This window comes from Megalopta genalis, chromosome 1 (assembly GCF_051020955.1).
Source record: "Megalopta genalis isolate 19385.01 chromosome 1, iyMegGena1_principal, whole genome shotgun sequence".
Taxonomy (NCBI): Eukaryota; Metazoa; Arthropoda; class Insecta; order Hymenoptera; family Halictidae; genus Megalopta; species Megalopta genalis.
In genome coordinates, this window is record NC_135013.1 from 7,462,565 (window position 1) to 7,485,718 (window position 23,154).

General features: G+C 36.9%; 2 protein-coding genes across 3 annotated transcripts in view; both read right to left on the minus strand.

The window, feature by feature from the left end:
• The window catches only part of Y-h (yellow-h), a 29,230-nt gene extending 12,887 nt beyond the window's left edge, over positions 1-16,343 (minus strand). The window contains exons 1-3 of the mRNA XM_076520106.1: positions 16,250-16,343; positions 11,930-14,660; positions 6,146-6,375 (exon numbers count right to left, since the gene is read on the minus strand). Of these exons, the coding sequence (XP_076376221.1) occupies positions 6,146-6,368 (223 nt within the window). The 5' untranslated portion in view covers positions 6,369-6,375; positions 11,930-14,660; positions 16,250-16,343. The remainder of the gene's footprint in view (positions 1-6,145; positions 6,376-11,929; positions 14,661-16,249) is intronic.
• Positions 16,344-17,850: 1,507 nt separating this feature from the next.
• Positions 17,851-22,426, minus strand: LOC117228641 (major royal jelly protein 9). Of its 2 annotated transcripts, none has more exons than XM_033484496.2 (7): positions 22,261-22,426; positions 21,085-21,322; positions 20,383-20,555; positions 19,937-20,158; positions 19,257-19,531; positions 18,683-18,815; positions 17,851-18,203 (listed from the first exon to the last, which is right to left on the minus strand). In XM_033484496.2, exons 2-7 carry the CDS (start codon positions 21,308-21,310, stop codon positions 17,976-17,978), a joined length of 1,257 nt encoding a protein of 418 aa, XP_033340387.2. In that variant the 5' UTR covers positions 21,311-21,322; positions 22,261-22,426; the 3' UTR covers positions 17,851-17,975. The 2 variants fall into 2 exon arrangements, with proteins under 2 accessions (XP_033340387.2, XP_033340388.2); XM_033484497.2 differs by having other exon boundaries at positions 21,085-21,314; positions 22,261-22,411.
• Between the last annotated feature and the right edge of the window lie 728 nt (positions 22,427-23,154).

Consider the following 23,154-nt stretch of genomic DNA (forward strand, 5'->3'; position numbering starts at 1 on the left):
GAAGCACCATTAAAAAAAAATGTTGTATCACATTCCAAGATAATTTTTATAGTAACAAAGTTTAGATTTAAAAAATGGTTAAAAGCGTAACTGTTGTTACGAGTCACCACAAGACTCAATTTCATATGCATAGAATGCGTAGATATATTTTTATAAAATTACGTGGGAATCAAAAACAGTCGTGAATTATTCGCATCATTGTTCGAATCATTCTACGATCTGTATTTGAATAATTCGTTCGAATAAAGAATTATTCGCATTATTATTCGGTGAATTTTGCAATCTGTACTCGAATAATACGTTCGAATAATTTTACAATCTCAATTCGAGTGATTTATTCGAACAAAGAATTATTCGGATAAATAGGTAGAATAATATATGACAAATAACTAATAATTGTTAATAAAATATTCGACTAAAAAGTATTCGTTAGGAGAATTATCTTGAATAAACGTTTATTCGAAACGATTCGAAATTCGAGAAGTTAAATTAGCGATGAAAGAGTTGGCGATGGTTTTCCAATTTTTTTTGAGACGTGAGAAAGAAAATAAAAAAAAACATAAGAAACCCGACGATATCGTGGATTTTCGGGAAGAGAGAAGAATAAGAAAATTGAGGAGGTCGCGGTAAAAGCAGAAGAGTCGTCCCACGTTTCGCAAAGACGATGGCATTTCAGAGTCTCTACCGTTCCCGAGTTAATTATCGACAGTCCAAAGGACGTACCGTTTGCTCGGTACGTTCCAAGAACGTGCTGTCAACGCACCACCTATTCACCGTTTATTTGAAATAACTTCGATTTTGTTCCAAAAAATTAGAAAACAGCGTCGACCAGAAAACAATGAAGCAGGGAATGAACAGAAAATATTATTCATTAAATTTCTATTAAAATAAAAGTAAAATCGTATGATCGCTTTTGGTGCACGGTGAACCTAGTATTAATAATTCTCGACGAGTTGAAGGTTGCGACGATAAGTTCAAAGTTTTATGAAGAAAGTAAATATCACAGTTATATGTCAGAATTAATTTTTCAAGTGGACATTATAACCATCGGCTCAACCGTTTTCTATTTCTAACAGCTCAACCATTCACTGTTTTGCAAATAATTGTATTAATAGATATTATATTAATATATAATTATATTAATAGATATTATATTAATATATAATTATATTAATACATATTATATTGATATATAATTATATTAATACAAATTATATTGATATATAATTATATTAATATATAGTTATATTAATACACATTATATTAATATATAGTTATATTAATATATAATTATATTAATACATATTATATTAATATATAGTTATATTAATACATATTATATTGACATATAATTATATTAACACATATTATATTAATACATATTATATTGACATATAATTATATTAACACATATTATATTAACATATAATTATATTAATACATATTATATTAATATATAATTATATTAACACATATTATATTAACATATAATTATATTAATACATATTATATTAATATATAATTATAATTACATATTAATTGCAATAAAATTGAGCGGATAAAATTGAAAATAATAAGAAGCTTGAAAGAATTAAAAAGTGTCAACGTATTATCTTTAATCTATCATTGAACATTATCGAACACAGAAAGAACTTGCTATTTGATCCACATTTCTCGCAATCGATGCGAACAATTTTGATTTTTCTAGGAAACGAAAAATTGATTTCTCGCATGCCGCTAAACGCGATGTTAAAACATAACCGAGTTCGTAGTTCGACGAATCGGCGGGAAAGGTCCGTAGGATCGAACTGGGCCGATCGAAGGAGACGGGGAAAGGCTGTTATTACGAATTACGATGTTAACACAGAGATAGTCGAGGATATAATGCGGTCGGAATAAGTGACACAATTAGCCGGCGGTAATTAAAAATGTGTTACACACGGTTGCAAATCATTTTCTGTGCAAACAGGCGATTAAGTAACCGTGTAATTAGCATCGGAACGGCGGCACATTCTTCTGTGGTCCCGTTTTCTCACAATATTTACACTGAATCCACGGTAAAGACGATCGCTGCGATATTTAGAGCGCGGTCTCAGACGATCGTTCGCTCGTTCGTTCGTTCGTTCGGTTCACGCCGTTGCGAAACGGGGAATCCGTTCGGCCGAATGCATCGGCGCATCGTTACGCCAGCATTAATCTCGTGAGAATCATTCGGTTTCTTTGATCCGCGGCGATAGAGCGAAAACCGCGGAAAGCGGACGGGCGCCGACGAGGAAAACGAGTTGGCGAACAGATCGCGAAACGAACGCGAAACCCGATGGAAAATTCCGCGATAATCGCCGCGACTTTTACGGTGAAAGCTTTTTCGCGCCAGCTTCGCGCGATTGTTCGCCGTGAAAAGCGTGAGCAATTTGCACCATTGTCGTCCGCTCCGCGCCGCGTCGCGCCGCGTGTGTTTTCCTTTTATGAGCGGAATCATTACGCCGCGTATGTAATTACGCCCGGGAATTTCTAAAAGAGCCAGGTGAGAAGCGGCAGTGCGGAAACGTATGCAAATTCGGGTATCGAGAATTTCGAAAAACCGCGATCGGGATCGCGAAACATCGTCGGCGAATCGGCCGGCGATTTTACAGGCTTGCCGAGTTCTTCGTTGATCGATCGTACCTGCGAACAACGTAATTTTTCCCGACGATGCGAACGTACGGAGATATTCGATTTTCTTCGCGACGAGTTCGCGATTACTGCGAATCGATTGGACGATTCTTTAGATTCGTCGATTTCGGAATTTCGGATCAAGCGTCCCGGAATTTGGATTCGTTCCCGAGGAAATTTCGAGGCATTGGTGCCGGAGAATACGCGATTGGAATTCCTGTACGCGTAAAGAACTCGATCTTTATTCTATTCTTTCCATTTGTTACTGGATTTTTGTGCAAAATGAAAATTGTCCGCACTGATCGCAAGATGCAGAAACATTTGGGCCGTTTATTTTGAAAGTGGTGTAAGTCCCTTTTTTTAGAAACAATGAGATATCGTGTAATTTGTGCTCAATTTAGTGTAAACTTTTTATTTATAACTAGTTAATATTTGATATTTTAAAAAATTTTAGTGCTTTGTTCAATTGAAAATTGTCCGACAAAAGAAATCGCGTAGCCAAAGAATTTCATGTACACATCGTAAATTATGATGTTATGAAACCACGTGGAAGAAGTAATAAATTTATTTTACACGAAATGAAACGGGAGAACTTCGTTTCAACGAAAAAGAAAAGTAAAAAACGAAAAATTACGGATGAAAGGTAACGCTACTTGGTAAATGCTACTCCCATTTTATTTCCTGTTATTTATTAATATAAATAAGTATGTAATAATATATAATAATTTATATTAATTAATATTATTATAATATAAATAAGCAAGTAATAATTTACTTACTTATATTATTACTTATATTATTATTATTTATTTATATTATTTTTTTATTATATTACTTTATATTATTATTATTATTATCGTTACTTATATTATTTATAAACAAAATTGGATCAATACGGAGTATATTCCAAGCGATATTTAGTTTCTCATAATTAGAATTAAACGATTCTTACAATTGACCAATTATGAAAGTGGTGTAAGTTAATTTACAGCAAATTACATATTGATAAATTAGTATATAAATTAGTAATTGGCAGACTCTTGACATGATTAACCTGCATTTTTTAATCGACAAATACGCTAACCTCGAATTTTCTCGAAACAACGAAAAATGGATTTGAACGACTTTCGAAATAAACTGTCCATTTCTTTCTTTTCTCAATAATTTCAACGATCTGCAAATAATGTTATTTGCAATAACATTGGTAAATTCTCTAAATCTTTTCACCGTTTCGTATTCGACCGTTTTCACTGTTGCCGTAACCGCGTAAAATCCGCGCGGTCTATTCGTCCCCGAAAACAAACAAGAAACTTCGATTTTCGCTTCGGCGAAAAATTCGCCCACGCAAAATACGTGTTTGCAGAAAGTCCCGCGGCCGGCTTGCGACACAGCAGATGTTTAGAAAGTATGTTTGCCGCGCGTTACACACACGCGGCAATGCCGATGGACCGTTCCGACGACGCGTTTTATTTAACAACAATTCGGCACGTGTCGATGCCATTGCCGCACAGTGGGCTCGATCGAGAAATTCAGTGACATTCTGTTATAACTTTTGAACCGTCAAAGATATTGCAATGAAATTTTCACGAAAAATATTTAAAAAATAGTTATTTTCAACTATAGATAATTCGATCTTTTTTGCATCTGTTAACCCTAGAAAGATAACCATATGACAACGTACGTAAAAGATAACCATACGCTTCAGAGGCGCATGCTTTTCTAAGGCGTCAATTTTATACTAACAATGGATATTTATTTAAGTTAATCTAGTCATTTTAAAGGTTTGGCATTATTGTAAAAATAAAATGCATTTATATTATATTTTTTTATATTTTAAGTAATTTTACACTTAAATCACTAGACCTCTATGAAAAATTAACAAAAATCAACAGTCTTCGCAGGCGCCTCTGCGACGTAGGTTATCTTTCTCGGGTTAAAGAATAATTTTTAATTAATTTTCATCGACATTTTTTGTGAAACAAAAATTGTTCAAATATAATGTTACAAACTATTTGTAACATTACAATACTAACGTACCTGGAATTACTAGTGGGTTCTTGTAACCAGTGTGGGTGTAATATATCGACTGGAACACAGAGAGATTATCTCCGATATCTTTAACCTCAAAGCAACGTAACGTTGATATCTTTAAAACGTAATAATTTACAATCTGGTTCGTCTTGGTATGTAACTTTTACAGAATTATGTGGAGGAAAGTATCCTGAAAATATACCGTTTGTCCGAAACCGCGAGTCCTTAGGTGTCGAAAGATATTCCTTGTCGAATGTAAAGAATTTTTACACTTTTCGTATTTTATTGAACATTATATTTTTCATATATAGGATACGATAATCTTAATTCGAGCTACTGTTTCCTAACGAGAAATATTACCTCCTAATGTTGAAAAAGAAAGCAAAGGAAAAAATTAATTAGGTTCGTCGGGACATTGCGAGGAAAAGAAGCATATTTTTTGGCGTCAAATGTAGCGTTCAAAATGTTCAACTTTAAATTGTCGTGTCTATTACAATTTATGATCATTTTTATTAATATTCCCACTTTCGAGGGTAATGGACATTTAACAAGCGATAAAAATCGACTGGACATCGATATGAAAAAATTAGGTTTTTGTCAAAAAGTCGCTAAAATCTTCGATCCGGCCCACTGTGTGCCGGTTCTCGAAACTCCGATTGCGCAACGCGTAAATCGCTGCAGTCCTTTTTTTTCTTCGTTCGCAGCGTCGAAGCAGGACAAGATTAGAAGGAACTGCGCGCGTTTCTGCGGAAAACAATTTTGCTTCGCGGCATCACGGCCAGCCATAACCGTATTTTTACGAGGACACACCGGCTGCGCGCCGCCATTGTTTTTGCGCCGTCGTGGCTCGTTTTAATTTTCCTATGGTGAAACGGCACGCGGCTCGTTTCCGGCACCATACGCATTCGCAATCGCGGAATTTCTGCCCGCGAATAAATAATACTAGTGCAACGTTTTTCTCTTGAAATTTTTTCCTGTTTTCTACAAATTAACATAAGTGAAAATGCGACTGGCAAAGAATATGTACGTAAGCAGTCGGTAGGCTAAAGAATATATTATTCTTGAATATTTGATTTTTATTGAAATAAAAAATTATGCGCTGTAAAATAAGCCATTTAAAAAATGCGATACTTTTAACTCTTGAGGTTTAACTCTTTTGGGCACAGGATTTCAGACGAATAAAATAGAAAGATGTTGCACAGAAATTTGATTCCGTTTTAAATTGAACAAAATTGGTATATTTTTATTAACGAAGGAATCGCGTGATATTAAAACATAAAAATAATAATAATAATTCAATTCGATTTGTTGTTATAGGGTGGGGCTCGAATAATCCTAAAAATGGTCTAAAAATGTCGCACCATGCATTACCGTGCATCAAAAAGCATTTTTAATCCCACCGTGGACATTTTTAATCCCAAAGAGTTAACAAAGCCTAACAGTTTAAAAAGAAAATACTTACTCGTGCTGGACAGTCCTCGGTGTTTCTGTATTTTCCGCTGGAGACAGTCGCGATTATACATGAGAGCGTCGCCATCGTTCCAATTGTAGACGAAAGAGTGAGTTGGCGACAGAAAGACGTAGCCGTTCGTCCGTTTCGGCAGCTTTTTCGGCGACCATTCGTGATCTATACGTTGACCATAGTGGTCGGCTACTGGTCCGAAGCTCCTCTTCTTAACCGTCATGGCATCTCTGTGGAAATTAGAACAGACTGATTAGAACAAATGTGATTAAATTCGTCGATTCTCGCGCATCTTTCTTCTTTCATCCATTGCGTTTTCCTTCCTCTCGCATTCTCTTGCGAAATCTTTCTTCTAAACGTTTAAATATTTCCCAAGATTTCTAATTTACAACAAATATTTTAGCTTACAATCTTTTAAATGCGCGCGGGCCGCATGAACGATCGAATAGACTGCGGATCTTTATGCATTTATGGCACGTGCAGGTTGATAAGATGCAATTAGACAAGCGTATCAACGAAAATAATTGTGTCGTTAATTTTATTCTCGCCACAAGGAATCCTTTATTCGATGCGATTAATGTTCTTCGCGATTATCAGCAAATAACGCACGAAAATTGCACTGAGTTCAATGATTAGACTCTGGAATTTATGCATTTATGAGAAAAATGGTAGGATAAAATACAAAATATGAAGAACGTTAAAAGACTAGAAGAACACAGCGTGCTATTTTGAACATAATTGTGAACTATTAACAGAAAGAGACGCAGTCTTATTCAATTTTTATCTATTGAAATTCATGATGAAAACTTTTATTTTGCATAAAGATCCGCAGTTAGCTATTTTTGACGAGTATACTCGTCGTAACATAAAATGTTACTATTTCTTCATAACGAGTGCACAACACTTTTATAAAATATATAATTTAATAAAGTATATCGAAGCATATATCACTCCTAGCCGGTTAGGTGTTTTTCACGAGTATACTCGTCATCGAAAAATAATGACCATCACAATTATAAAATCATCAAATACAGTTAATTGGTTAAGAAGGATATACAGAGTGTCCCAAAAATGTCGCAATCCGGAAATAGGGATTCCTGAGGTCATTTGAAGTAACTTTTTCCTTAGCAAAAATGCAATTCGCGGCTTCGTTTACGAGTTATCAACGAAAAACGTAGACCAATGAGAGGCGAGCTCGACTGACGCGAGGCGACTGACGCGAGACGGCGCAGCCAACGAGCGCACGGAGCCCAGTTCCGCTGATTGGCTCGGTCGCCTCGCGTCAACCGAGCTCGCCTCTCATTGGTCACCGTTTTTCCTTAATAACTCGAAAAATAAGCCGCGGATTGCATTTCCGCAAAGGAAAAAGTTACTCCAAATGACCTCAGGAACCCCCACTTTCTGATTGCGAGACATCCTGTATACTTTGATATTCTTTCTTAATTTGTATACTTTCTCAAAATGTTGTAATTAAGCAAAATACGAAGAAAATAAAACACGCGTGCTAGAATTCCAGTGACCTGCGCGCTTTTCAAAGGAATCGCAAGAGCCAGCCGGTTATGAAAGAACATTTAACGAGCAATCTTGTGGCTCCGAGGAAGATGACAGGAAAGTTGTTCTGCATTTCCAGTTCGAATAAACTAGACCATAAGGAGTCGAACCATTAGCGGCCTAAACGACTGAATCAATTCGAAAGTCGACGTTGCGAAAAGCGACGTTGAATGCGACGCGACGAGTTAACTCGTCTTTCCGCTGATCATTCGATGCCCGTCGCGAGAAATCTTTGACTCGGCGCAGCGAACCTTCTCCTATCGCGAGCCTCTGAAAAATAACGCGCGAAAACTGCAGGCATTGCATAAATTCGAACGATTAAGAAAGAAGATTTAATTGAGCAACACGATCTCCCTCGGCGCTCCGAGGAAGATGGCAGGAAAGTTGTTCTGCATCCAGCTCGAATAAACTGGTCTATTAGAGTCGAGCCCCATTAGGAGCATAAACGAGTTTAAGCGGCGGAAAGATTTGCGAAAGACGACGCGAGCGACGTGTTAACTCGTCTTCCAAAGATTGCCACAGAGGATCTTCGACTCGACGCAAAAACCTTCTGCAGGTTTTTAGGAGATAACGCAAGAAATTTACACGATGGGGGAGGAAATGCGGAGAGAAATTCCACGGAGATCCACAGTCGAATGATTAAGAAAGGAGATCCAGTGAGCAATTATTTCGCTTCGAGACCCAAGGAAGATGACAGATCGAATAAACTAACCCGATTAGGGTCGGATCATTAGGAGCATAAACGAGGACAGTAAATTCTCCCTAATTGACGTGCAGCTTGGAAACAAAAATGGATAATTTGATAAGGGGAAATACGGTTATTCGTACGATTATGTCAACAACTATAACAAAATAAATCGTGTAATAAAAAATAATCGTATCTCCTCTTCCCAAATTGCCCATTTTTGTCTCCAAGCTGAGCGTCAATTAGAGAGAATTTACTGTAAACAACAGGAAGCATCGTAAAAAGCGGCGTGGAATGCGAGCGACGAGTTAACTCGTCTTCCACCGATTGACAGGTTAGAGGACGTAATTGGGTTGTCGAGAAAGTGTCGTGGAAAAATGTGGCTCGTCGACGTAACTAATTACGTCGGCGCTGCTGCCATTCAAGGTGGAATTTCGTAACGATTGCGCGAACCAGAGTAGAATCGTTCGCCCGATTAGGGTAAACCGTGGATCCCGAGGGCCCGGTCTCGTTCACCGATGATATAATCCGTGGATAGAGCGAAATTCGATTGGAAAATGTGACCAGGAAGAGGACGAATGGCTCGATTACAAGTCGCAGTGGTCCTCGATCTCATCAACAACGTCTCATGGATATGTGTAACGAAGTTTATGTAATTACCAAAGACTTTGGAAAAGCGTAATGACAGCTCGAGTTCGTACATTTTGAAAACGGTTCTGTTAAAATCGGAATTTGCTTCGATTCGCGACGCTAAGTTTTATAATTATTATGATCGATAGAGCGAACGAAGAAATTATTGAAATGCTTCTGTTTTTTTTGTGCGATCTTATTGTCATTCGGCGAAATAAATATTGTCTGCGTCAATCGCAGGAATTAAATAGAATATTTTTTTTCGTAATTTCTGAAACTATTTTTTAAGGAATATCTGCTCAATAAGTTTATTTCTTTAGACAAAGACTACGATAAAAATTGCTGAAAAACTAAATGAACACATTCTTGTTACGCATGTAATAATATATTGTATGTATATAATATTATATAATATTATTATTATTAAATATCTATGTATATAATATATATAATATTACAATATATAAATATATAATATATATAATATTATAATATATTATGTATATAAATAAATATATTACTTATAAAACGTAAACGTTTTGCAACCTCTTTGATTGACTTTAAACCAGCGTGGTTATTTCACTCAAAGTCATTCAAAGGTCACAGTGTCTCAGATCATTAAATTCGTCTTGACATGCGCTACAGTGCTGTGCCATAAACGATAGGCGTTAATGCGCGAGAAATGACGACGACCTTTCAAGCTCGGAAAAAATGACCTTGAAAGAAGAAATCCATCAATCATAATATTTCTACTTTTGAACCGAACAAATTTGTTACGACACATTTTTTTCATATAAACAAACTCAACGAAGATGTTTGATTGATTGCAGAATAAAAGGAACATCTTGTATACAGATATATAGTGCAATTAATTACTGCCAAAATCAAAATAACTCGAACAAAAGTAAAGTTTTCAAGCTGAAATTTTTACTATGATTTATGCACATGATACAGAAGAAAATTGTCTATGGATTTTGCGATCCGATAATTTTGTCACAAAAAAGATATTTTTTGTCGCTCAGAAATAGAAGTTGGAAAATTAATTCGTACATAATTCGATTCTGCGTAAAAAAAATACTATAGAAATATATTTTATCAAAATTTCATTTGGAAAATTACTAGTATTTGATTTTCAGCTGAATGCGTCCGATGCTCTTTCGCTATTTTTTATTTCATCCACTCGGTCCTGTAAACAATTAATTAGATGCACGATCTTGTTAAAGATCATTATCAAATTATTAGATAACTATTTCGGAAGAACGCGAAAAATCAAGGAAAATCGAGTACCGCCGCGGCGTTGGGAACCGGCGATCGTCGTCATTTTTTTCTACCAGAGAATATTGTAAATTGAGACGTCGACAAGAGATTTCGCGGTTCCCAGGGGGAAAAAATGACACGCGAATACGAAATTACAGGGAACAGGTGGCAGTTGGTTCCAATGAAAGGATAATTACCACGGCCACGATCCTCGGGTGCGCGTGTTTCGATTGCAAAATTCAAGCTCACGGCCGACGAACTGGTTCCGAATGATTCGCGTTACCTCGGGGCTCGGACAGCGTCTGGTTCCAATGACTCGGCCCGTAAATGACGCGAGACCGCTCGATATTTAACATAAATGCCGCTTTCCACCGTAGATCGGGAACACTTTCGGTTTCGCGAGCGACTTCCTCCTCGGAACGCCTCGGGACCGTGGAATCTTGTGAATAAAGAAAGTAATAACGTGGTTAATTTATTCGCCGTTACGATACCTTAAGCCGCGCTCGCGCTTGCCGGAAGACACACGCGTTCCTCTACGCCATTTTTGTTTCAATCATTCCTCGAATCTAACGTAACGCACGAAATTATTTATTGCTGTTAACCAGACCGCCGTATTTTATGGAAAATACATTTTTTTACGAATTTGGTTTACCGTCGATGATAATCATTAGACCGCGGATTTTACGCAATATTGAGCGACCGCTATTTAAGACGATAAGAAGACCAGAAGAATTTCAAAATGATTGAGTTTTGATGAATTTTATATTAAATATTATATATTTTATTATATATATTTTTTACTTTATGAAAATGGTGATTTTTAATTTATTAAAATGACTGAAGATAGAAAGAATATTCCATTTAGTTTTCACTTTTCTTGCAATCGACGCGGACAATTTTTTATTTCGCACGAAAATCCGCAGTCCGATTATGATTGAATAATCGTTCTTATTCTATCGATACTTTTATTTATAAACTTTTAGTTTACTTGTGAACTTCTAGTTTATTTGTAAACTTCTATTTTATTTGTAAACTTCTAGTTTATTTGTAAACTTCTAGCTTATTTGTAAACTTCCAGCTTATTTGTAAACTCCCAGCTTATTTGTGAACTTCCAGTTTATTTGTAAACTTCTATTTTATTTGTAAACTTCTATTTTATTTATAAACTTCTAGTTTATTTGTAAACTTCTAGCTTATTTGTAAACTTCCAGCTTATTTGTGAACTTCCAGTTTATTTGTAAACTTCTAGTTTATCTGTGAACTTCCAGTATATATTTGTAAACTTCTAGTTTATTTGTAAACTTCTAGTTTACTTGTGAACTTCCAGATTATTTGTAAACGTCTAATTTATTCGTAAACTTCTAATTTATTCATAAACATTCATAAACACTGACGATTGTAAAAATCAATTAAGTGGGAACAGGATTTCGGGCCAACAAATTCCAACAAACCGTTCCTTAATTTTCCTCTTCGTAAACGGTTTAATTCACTGACAATTAGACCAACTCTACATCTACGTTATTATACACAAACACGTACACACATATACTATATTAACACAAAACAACACGGAAATTACATTTTTCTGCGACGAAATTGATTGAGTCGATCACGAAGTAAGATTTAGATGTAAGATTATTAAGTATTTTTACGTTGCTTACTAGATCGATTGAAAATTGTGTTATCGTGTTAGAACAACGCTCGAGGAAGATTCCGATTATCTCGTGCGTTAGAGAATACAAATTTCTGCGACGGAAGCGCGAAACATTCGACGACAATTCGAGCGGTGTTTCCGTTCTTTTGCCTTGATTTTTGCGAATCGAACGTGATTTTTTTAAACGGTCAACATCGTCGAATAGTTAAGCCTGTCGAGCGTGACACTTTGCAACGACGACCCGTGCCCACCGTCTGAGATTGTTTAGTCCCGCGAACTGACGGCCAGAGAACCGTTTGCCGGTCCGAACGATCCGACCGAACCGAGAAAGCAGAAACGAGCGTTTTTCTATACGCGCGGTCGCTTTTCTTTCCATTGTTTGTTTTATATGCACCAGCGACGTCCCCCCCTCCACCCGGTTATCAATGCATCGAAAAGCAGTTTATATCGTATTTAACGATCGATTCGTGATCGCTAGACTGTGCGAAGGAATCGATCCAAGGGAACCAATGTATAATGATTAAGCAGGCTCGTAACGATTTGTGTAAGTGCACGTATCAATCACCCGGATTTTCACCTCAATAAATAACCCGGTATCTGGTCAGCGATCCGAAGGGAAACTCGATTCTTAGGAAATTTGTCGGGATGTATCCTCGAATTTTATCGTTAAAGGAAATCTTTATTTTACATATACGCGTATCGTAAAACTTGCGGGCGTTGATACTTAAAAGTGAAATCTCAAAAAATTAGCTGGAAAGCAGCGAACAATGTTATCGAGTCGAATCGCGTGAATCGTGTGAAATCGAAAATTCACGAGGACTTTGTTAATGTATTGTTTTAACCGGTGAACGGACGTTGAGTTTATGGTTGAATTGATTTTTTCACAGCGGATCGAGGAAAAAGTATGATATTTTTCTGTTTTCGTGAATTAAAAAGAATTTTTTGAGATAATATGATACAGTAACTTCTCTCCCGGAAATGCCAAATTACGGGTTGCTCTGAATTTCCTTGTGATAGTTCTACGTTTATGTAATTTATTGCTGCGTTTGGGTGTGAGTCAGGCAAATAAAAAATGCGGAGGTACGTGGTACGTGGAGGTACTAGATACGTGACTGTCGAATCGTGACATGTGGCCTCCGAATTGTCTTGGAATCGTTGCATATGGTCTCCGAATTGTCTTCGAACCTTCAAATTATGACATTTGGTCTCCAAATTGCCTTCGAACCTTCAAATTATGACATTTGGTCTTCAAATTGCCTTCGAGTCGTGTCACGTGGCCTCCGAATTGTCTTCGAATCGTGGCATGTGGCCTCCGAAGTTGCCTTCGAACCTTCGAATTGTGGTATATGGGCTCCGAATTGCCTTCGAACCTTCGAATTGTTGCATGAGACCTCCGAATTGTCTTCGAACCTTCGAATTGTGACATTTGCTCTCTGAATTGCCTTCGTATCGTGGCATTTTGCCTTCGAATTGCCTTGTAATCGTGGCATATGGCCTCCGAATTGCCCTCGAATCTTCGAATCGTGGCATTTGGCCTCCGAATTGTCTTCGAATCTTCAAATTGTGACATTTGGCCTCCAAATTGCCTTCAAATCGAGTCACGTGGCCTCCGAATTGTCTTCGAATCGTGGCATTTGACTTCCAAATTGACTTCGAATCGTGGCTTGTGGCCTCCGAATTGCCTCTGAACCTTCGAATCGCGACATTTGCCCTCCAAATTGCCTTCGAATCGTGGCATGTGGCCTCCGCATTGCTTTCAAACCTTCGAATCGTAGCATTTGCCCTCTAAATTACCTTCGAATCGTGTCACGTGGCCTCCCAATTGCCTCCAAATCTTCGAATCGTAGCATTTGGCCTCCGAATTGCCTTCGAATCGTGGCCCGTGTTCTCCGAATTGCCTTTGAATCGTGGCATGTGGCCTCCGAATTGTTTCCGAACCTTCGAATCGTAGCATTTGCCCTCCGAATTACCTTCGAATCGTATCACGTGGCCTCCCAATTGCCTCCAAATCTTCGAATCGTAGCATTTGGCCTCCGAATTGCCTTCGAATCGTGGCAAAAAATTAGAAATAGAAAAATCTAAATCATCATTTTTATTTTAGCATCATAATTAATTACACCGCCGCTTTTCTTGCCGACTACCCCGAGTTTCCATAAAAACGAGCCACGAGGCTCGAAGAATCGCGACTTAGCATTCCCAGATCGGCCGGTTTCAATTCCAACCACCGAACATTTCCGGGAGAAATTACTCTACACGATTACGTAACATAAAAGATACGGCTCTATCTATGTATTTGTAAGAAAAATTCTCAGACATTTTTTACTTTCACGCAAGAGAGAAGAACAAAGTTGTTCAATCAAAAGAAGGTTAAATTCGGTAATTTATCCTCTGTCTACAGGCCACGTTTTCCTCGGATTGTTAAGCAAGCCGTCGATACAAAATGGCGCATCTCCATCGGGAACCACCGCTGCGTAACAGATCGTACGAAAGTATGCGTTCGAACAAATCCGTATAATTATTACGAGGAACATCGGCATTCGCGGTTCGCTAGGAACTTCGCGGTGCTCGTTACCTAATTAATGTCTAATGATTATTCACACCGCCGGACGATCCGAATCAGACGTGTTCGCGCGCGCGCGCCTCCAAAGGCGGCAACCGTGCGCGTGACTTGAATTCCTCCGCGACTCTTACGGCAGCGTTTCATTGCTTTACCTCGCCGCGTGATTCAGCATCGCGTGCTGTAAAACAGAATAAAGTGTGTATGTTAAAGTCAAATGTTAATATTACGATCTTATTATACGAAATTCCATCGAAGATGTAAGAAGTTGTTTTTTTGCTGACAAGTTCAGGTTCAAGGACACGATACTATCAACCAACAAATTCGGCGTTCGAAGACGTAACCCTTTTCACTCGAGAGGCGACTCCAAAGCGCCATTAAAAATTGTTATCATAACGTTTCAAAGTGATCTTAACATTATCAAATCTGTTTGTATTAAAGAAAAAACCGTAAAATGTGCAGCTGATGCATGCACCGCGAAATTCAATTTTATATGTATAAAATGCAGTTGATTGTATAAAATGGGAATACTATAAGTTAGGAAAAGTATTTCGAAGCTCGAGTTAAAACGGCTCCGACTGCAAAGAATTTAATTGTTATTACAGATTAAATTGACACCTACAAGGACATCTGCACAGTTGACAATCTTTTCAACATCGAATGCTAAACGAGATGTTACCAGATGTTACCGAACTGTTTACACTCTTTATACACTGTTATAGTTTATTATATTTTGGAAGTATAAATTGTTGAATTTATAAATTAGAAACACGTCCCTTTCGCAGATATTTTAGCATTTCTTCGTCGTTAATGGACTTCTACAGAAGAAAGGTTAAATTAATATTTATCGTAGGTGCATACCAATTGTAATTAATTAGTCATTTTAAAATAGATATTTATTGTAAGCGTACATTCATCGTAATTGATTAATAACTTATAAATAAATATTTATTGCAAGTGCACATTAATTGCAGTTAATTAATAATTTAAAAATTAATATTTATTGTAACTGAATACTAATTGTAATTAATTAGTAATTTTAAAATAGATATTTATTGTAAGCGTACACTCATCGTAAATGATTAATAATTTTTAAATAAATATTTATTGTAAGTGTACATTAATTGCAGTTAATTATTAATTTAAAAATTAATATTTATTGTAACTGAATACTGATTGTAAATAATTAGTAATTTTAAAATAGATATTTATTGTAAGCGTACATTCATCGTAATTGATTAATAACCTTTAAATAAATATTTATTGTAAGTGTACATTAATAGCAGTTAATTAATAATTTAAAAATAAATATTTATTGTAAGTGTTCATTAAATGCAGTTAATTAATATTTTTAAAATAAATATTTACTGTAAGTGTATATTCATCGTAATCGATTAATAATTTTTAAATAAATATTTATCGTAACTGTACATTAATTGTATTCAATTAATAACTTTTAAATAAATATTTATTGTAACTGTACATTAATTGTATTCAATTAATAACGTTTAAATAAATATTTATTGTAAGTGTACATTAACCGCAATTAATTAACATCTTTAAAATAAATATTTATCGCAAGTGTGCATTAATCTCTCTCGTATATAATTACCAAATATCGTCATCTGAGAAATCTATTTCAATCTCGATGTAAGATAACCGCGAACAACGTCCACATTCAATAGATTACGTTCGAAATAGATTACGTCTCGAGAAACTCGCGCGCGCAAAAAAATCATCGCGCTCGCATGATCGATATTATAAGCTTACTTTCTCTCCGGCCGACGCTTAGTAAAACCGCAAATGTTTAATTTGAAATCGCGAGAAAGCGTTTCGTTGATTTGAAAATAATCACTGAGCCGCCGGCTGGCCGAATTCGCCGCTTATATATAGCCTGCCCATACGGGGATGCTGAAAGAGTTAAACTCTCGCGTTTTATCCCCCGGCGGTCTAATCATAATCCGTGCCCCGTGAATCGACGTCGACTTCGTTGCCTCGTATAAATCGGTGCCGAACCGATTGCGCAATCTTCCGATCCAATTTCTCGGTCACCGGGGCTACTTATTATGGTCAGCCAGCGATAACGATTACGCAATGTCAACAAGCCGAGGAGCAGTTCTCTATTTTTTCTTTTTTTCTTTTTTTTTGTCGGGACGACGACGCGATTGCGTAAGCGAGTCGTACGAGCGACGCGGACCCGGAGCAACCACAAGGAGAGGATGATTGATAGTTGCCAATCGCGGGTAGAGCGGGACCCGACCGACTCTAAAAGAGCAATTTCGCCGGCCTCGGTTTCGCTAACGAGCACAGGCTGTCGATTTTCGTTCTAAGCCTTCTTCGCGCGAAAGACGGCGCGGAACGTGAAACGTAATTAACGGGTTCGTTATGCAATTAAAATTATCGTTCGTTAGCGAAGGAGAAGCGTAAGGATGGAGTCGCGTAAAAGGATCGTACTACGAGAACGTGCCCGAAAAATTTCTATTCCAACTTTCCTGTGGAGGTTGTTCTTAAGGGTAGATTTTCGTTCGGTATTTTCTGTGGTGATAATAATATAAAAAATATGTAAATGTATATAAATATATATAAAATAATATAAAAAAATATATAAATATATATAAAATAGTATAAAAATAATGTATAAATCTATATATAATAATAATAATATAAAAAGATATAAAAATATATATATAATATATATAAATTTATAATTAAATGTGAGGTTGTTCTGTGGAGGTTGTTCTTAAGGGTAGATTTTCGTTCGGTATTTTCAGTGGGGCGATTTCGGTGTTTTCGAATCTTCGATTAGAGAACAAATCGAATCAATTGATACCGAAACTAGGTGTATGTTCGTTAGACTATTATCGTGTTCTTCGATTTCTTTCGTTTAATTGAAAATGCAATTTTTTATCGCTGCTATTATTAAACCGCTGATATTTATGGTAAATAAAAATTCTCTTCGTCAATTGCGACGAACAGGAGTTAAATAAATATTGATTTCCATTGCTGGCACCTTTAATGAATTGAAAATAATCTGACAGCTTTCTTTAATCTATCCTCTGCGCTTACTGTTTCGCATTCCGTCTATTAACTTTTCTAAGTTTTTTTAACTTTTTTATAATTTATAATATAAAAATATACATATATATATAATAATATAAAAAATATATAAATGTATATAAATATATATAAAATAATATAAAAAGATATATAAATGTATATAAATATATATAAAATAATATAAAAAAATATATAAATATATAATAATAATAATAATATAAAAAAATATATAATAATATATATAAAAATATATATATAATATATATAAATTTATAATTAAATATGAATTCAGGGAAAGTAGTAAAAGATAACGGTAACATGCACAAAAAAAGATGTTTATTTTCAGTATACGAACATCGTACTAGCGCCAGAGATTGGTTTAAACGTGCACTATGCGTGCATTACAAAGTAGAAGGCTATTTTCGAGGACTTGTACGAATTAGATGTAACCATACCATGGAACTTCGCAGCGCGTGTCTTTTACCAAGTCCGACACGCATCTGCTCAAAATTCGGAAATTGACTTCTGTCACGTTCAAAGTGTTGGTAGCTAGTTTTTGGTATCTGCACGTTAAAGCCCATAAACGCTCTTGGCCCAGATTAGGGTCCTGTCTCACTTTCATGCCGCTGGTGAATTGTAGAGTTTCGGAGTTTTCAGCGATTATGATCTGCGATTCAGAAATCGTAATATCAAAGTTAGACCCTTGACCAACATTAGGTGTCCCCTAACTATGTTAACACCCGGAAATGGATGATTCCTGAGGTCATTTCAAGTAACTTTTTCCTTAGCGGAAATGCGATCCGTGGCTTTGTTTACGAGTTATTAACGAAAAACATTGGCCAATGAGAGGCGAGCTCGGCCGACGCGAAGAAAAATTGTTTAGAAAGAAAGTTCCAGTTCTGGAACTCCTGGACTTTCTGGAAATTCTGGAACTTCTGGACTTTCTGGAACTCCTGGAACTTCTGGACTTTCTGGAACTTCTGAAACTTCTAGAACTTCTGGACCTTCTGGACATTCTAGACTTTCTCGGCGCTAGCCGAGCTCGCCTCTCATTGTTCACCGTTTTTAGTTTCCCAAATATCAAATACTTCGATCGTTTTTGTCATACTTAAAAATTTCTACGTAAAACGTTGCTTGCAAACCAACCATATTGTCCTGTCGAAGAGACCGCCCCTCGTACCAGCATCCGATAGATGTGCTGTTCACAAGTCCAAAGAACAGAATGCCCGATTGAGAGAACGCTTTGGCACTCGACTGAGTAGGCAGAATGTTCTTGTATCTACGATTACAAAATTGAAAACATTAATGAAACATCAGCCTCGAAAACGGGAAATGATGGGTTCCTAAGCTAATTTGAAGTAACTTTTTCCTTAGCGAAAATGTTCTACGAAGCTTTGTTTACGAGTTATTAACGAAAAACAGTGACCAATGAGAGGCGAGCTCGACCGCCTCGCGTCAGCCGAGCCAATGAGCGGAACTAGGGATTCGCGCGCTCGTTGGCTCGACCGCCACGCGCCGGCTGATCTTCGCTTCTCATTGGTCACTGTTTTTCGTTGATAACTCGCAAACGAAGCCGCGGATTGCATTTTCGCTGAGGAAAAAGTTACTTCAAATGGCCTCAGGAATCTCTCATTTCTTGCTTGTACAATAATTTTCGGACAACCTGTAAAACTCTATTTCAATTTTCATAAATTCTATAAATAATCGACGTCATAATTACACTTGGAAGTTTGCGTTGCGTTCCGCGAATAGGAGCGTTATATAGTCGGCGTCGATCATGTTATAGGAGGACATAGGGCTGGCGTAAAGTCTCTTGGATTTAGGAGACACGGCCATTCCTACGATGCCATCTTCGAGTTGGAAAGATTGCCCGTTGATCGTGTAAGTCACTGCGGCTGGATCGAAGTTCATTGCGCTCGATGTCAGTCGCTTGAACGAGTTGAACAAGCCGTTGTAAACGATCAATGCGTGGCCAGTCGGATCTGCTATATAAACCTGTGGTAAAATGACGAACAATCTGATCAGTTCGGTCGAACAGATATCCGATCGGAATGAAACGGCAAAGTTTAGATATAAAATCTAACTATAAAATCGTGCCGAAGCTCTACTATAAAAGGCTCGAATAATCGTATCGCCTCATCCCAAATTGTCCATTTTTGTGTGCAATCTGAGCGCGAATTACGGAGAAATTACTGTATTTACACTGGCCGGTCGCTCTCGCTGGCCGAACTCTCCCGGACTTACCCTAATCGAAATATTCGGTAATTGATATCACGAACTGATATCTACCGGTAACATTTTCAGAAATTTTGGTATTAACGTTATCGCTGCAAGAGCGCTCTCTTACATTTGTTTCTTATCGCTGAAAATTCTATAGAAAAGTTAAACTGCTTCGCTTACTCTGCTGGCCAGTGGGAATATTAGCTCCGTCAGGGATGGCACAACGATCGGTGTGACCAAGAGCCCCTGTCCCGTCGTGCTGTTGAACGCGATATCGTGCGGTATCGTCACGTTCATCACAATTTTGTCGGTATACAGGTCGAAACAGAGAAGCCTAGGCGGGCAAACCGCATCGTCGTCCAATTTTCCGTTGTCCAGCACGTACAAGTAGTGCCTCAGGATCTGTACAGAATAAAAACTTCTTGGATAAATAGATGCGAACGTAATCGCCACTTCTCGCTTTGTGTTTTACGAATGTTTCGATGAAACGGTGCCGCTTGTATCGCACGGTTCGTATCGTTCGAAACGCGATTAATTCGGGGTCGTGCGCGCTCCTCCGACAAAGTGAAATTGTTAACCGAACGTTTCGATCAACTGGGTCCAGCTGATTTTTAAATTCGACTTACGTCGACTCTGTAGACGCTGTAGATGCCACTGCAATCTGTTTTGGCCAGCGACCAGTTAGGATAAGGCTTGAGAAGAGGACCGCCGTCGCCCTTTTTCTTGGACACGGTGTTCAGTGTCGAGGGCACGCCCTTACCCCTTGGCACGGTGACGAATATTTTCTTCTCCCTGGTATCTAGAGATCGCGTCGCAGAGAAGAATCGCAATCAACGTGCATGAAAAACCGTGACAACTTAAAACCACGATTGCACTTTCGCATCAACATTAATTACAACAAACGCAATTCGAACGTCGAGCGGGACGAAGAAAATAAATATTCGACGTTCACCCTTGGCATCGGGATTCAAGATTTCCGTTTCTATTTCGATTACGTGTATACTATTTGTAGTATTATAGTACATATATAGTATGTATAGTATATATATAGTATATATAGTACATATATAGTATGTAGAGTATATATAGTATGTATAGTATATATATAGTATATATAAATAAATAAAAAATAAACAAAATTTATGGAAAAAGATCGTTCAAAACCATTTTACGAAGCTACTAGTCTTTTTAACATTTCTCGAACGAAGATCAAATTTTGTCAGGAAAATAGCACACGTGTTAATTGATAGAAGGTTGGACACTGTAACATCTGATCCTTAATTTTTTCTGAACTAATTCATTTTGATACAAGAATAAAGATATCTTACAACTATTATACCAAACGTCGACATCGATAGGGCTGTTGTTCTTCTTCACGTAACCAGTGCAGTTCAGGACTGCTTGTTTTTGTTCTTCGCTTTCGTATTCGTAGTCCAAGTATTTGAACTCGACGATCGTCTCCAAGTCATGGTTCCGAAGTTCCAATGATGCAGCTAGTTGGTTCTCGAGGCAAATTGCGCCGATGCAGAATGCTAACAACCACGCGGCTGACATGTTCCTGAAAAACTGCATTCGATAATGACAGTAACATAGTAACATAACTTACTGACTTAACTAACTAACATAACTAATACAGTAAAATAACTTTTTCCTTAGCGAACATATAATCTGCCGCTTCGTTTTCGAGTTATTAACGAAAAACAGTGACCAATGAGAAGCGAAGATCAGCCGGCGCGTGGCGGCTGAGCCAACGAGCGCGCGAATCCCAGTTCCGCTGATTGGCTCGGCCGCCTCGCGTCAGCCGAGCACGAATCTCATTGGTCACCGTTTTTCGTTAATAACTCCTAAACGAAGCTTCGTAGAACATTTTCGCTTAGGAAAAAGTTGCTTCAAATGACCTCAGCAACCCCCCATTTCCGGATTGCGAGATATTTTTGGGACATCCTGTATAGGATTTTATTAGATAATAATATTGGTATTATATTTATATAATATAATACTATTAGTACTATATTTATATAATATAATACTATTAGTACTATATATATTTATGTAATATAATACTATTAGTATAATATTATTATATTTATATAATATAACACACTATTAGTATAATATTATTATATTTATGTAATATAATACTATTAGTATAATATTATTATGTTTATATAATATAATACACTATTAGTATAATATTATTATATTTACATAATATAATACTATTAGTAAAATTTTATTATATTTATATAATATAATAATATCTCATATTACTATCTATTATATTACTAATCTACTATCGTCGTCAATTAGGGAGAATTTACCGTGACTGATTAAAGGAACGAAATATTGAATCGGCCTCGTCAAAGTACAGCGAGAGGTTGACAATTAGAAAAAAAGCAGTGTTTTTACAAGAAAAAGTAGGAAAAAATCTTTTCGCGGAGCTTCCAGTCAACGTTTCCCTTACTTCCGCGTGAAATAGCCGCCGTACAGAAGGGTCTACTTACGTCGAGGGGTTTTCTCACGCCGCTAATGAATGGAGTTGGACGGTCAACGAACACTGAGGCAGAAGCACAGCGACAGGTGGGTGTATAAATGTCGGCGCAATAAATATACAATGCCGGCCTTCTACCTTGCGAACTGATAAGCCACAAGCGATAGCAATAAATGTACATAGTACTAGGAAAAGAAGAATAATACATATATTTACAATATATATGTGTGTGCAATATCTTTTTTTCCTCTCTCGAGGGCAACGTATAATGGTTACCATTCAGACAATCGATGACACCGTTCGATGAGGCGAATGAATTATTATCGGGCTGAAAATGATTATCGGTTCGGAAAATTACGACTGCTTTTAATTTTTCTCGATTTTTAACGCGTAGAGAACAACGGGGATCGATAATACTCTTTTCTATTATTAATAAATAATGCGTGTTCGATGATAATTTTAAACGAGACGGAATTGCGAAAATGAGAAGGTTGAAAAAGAGATCTAAAAATATTTACAATATATTCATACGATAACAATTATTACTGAATCGAGGTGAACGTAAGAAAAATGTCATCATTCGTGATACGTTTATTACTTGTTTACCGAACGTCGACAACGGTGCAGCCGCCGAGGATGAAGGGCATTTTATTAATCCTCGCTATCGTTATCGCGTTTGCTTTAGGTTCCACGCGAAAATTAGGGAAAATTACGACTGCTTTTAATTGAATTTTTTGGGGGGAGGCGGCATCCTCTGTACAGTTTTATCGATTTTTAACGCATAGAGAGCAACGGAGATCGATGATATTCTTTTTATTATTAATAAATAATGCGTGTTCGATGATAAATAAAATCAGCCGTAACTATTTCTGAATTTTAAACGAGACGGAATCGTGAAAATAAAAAA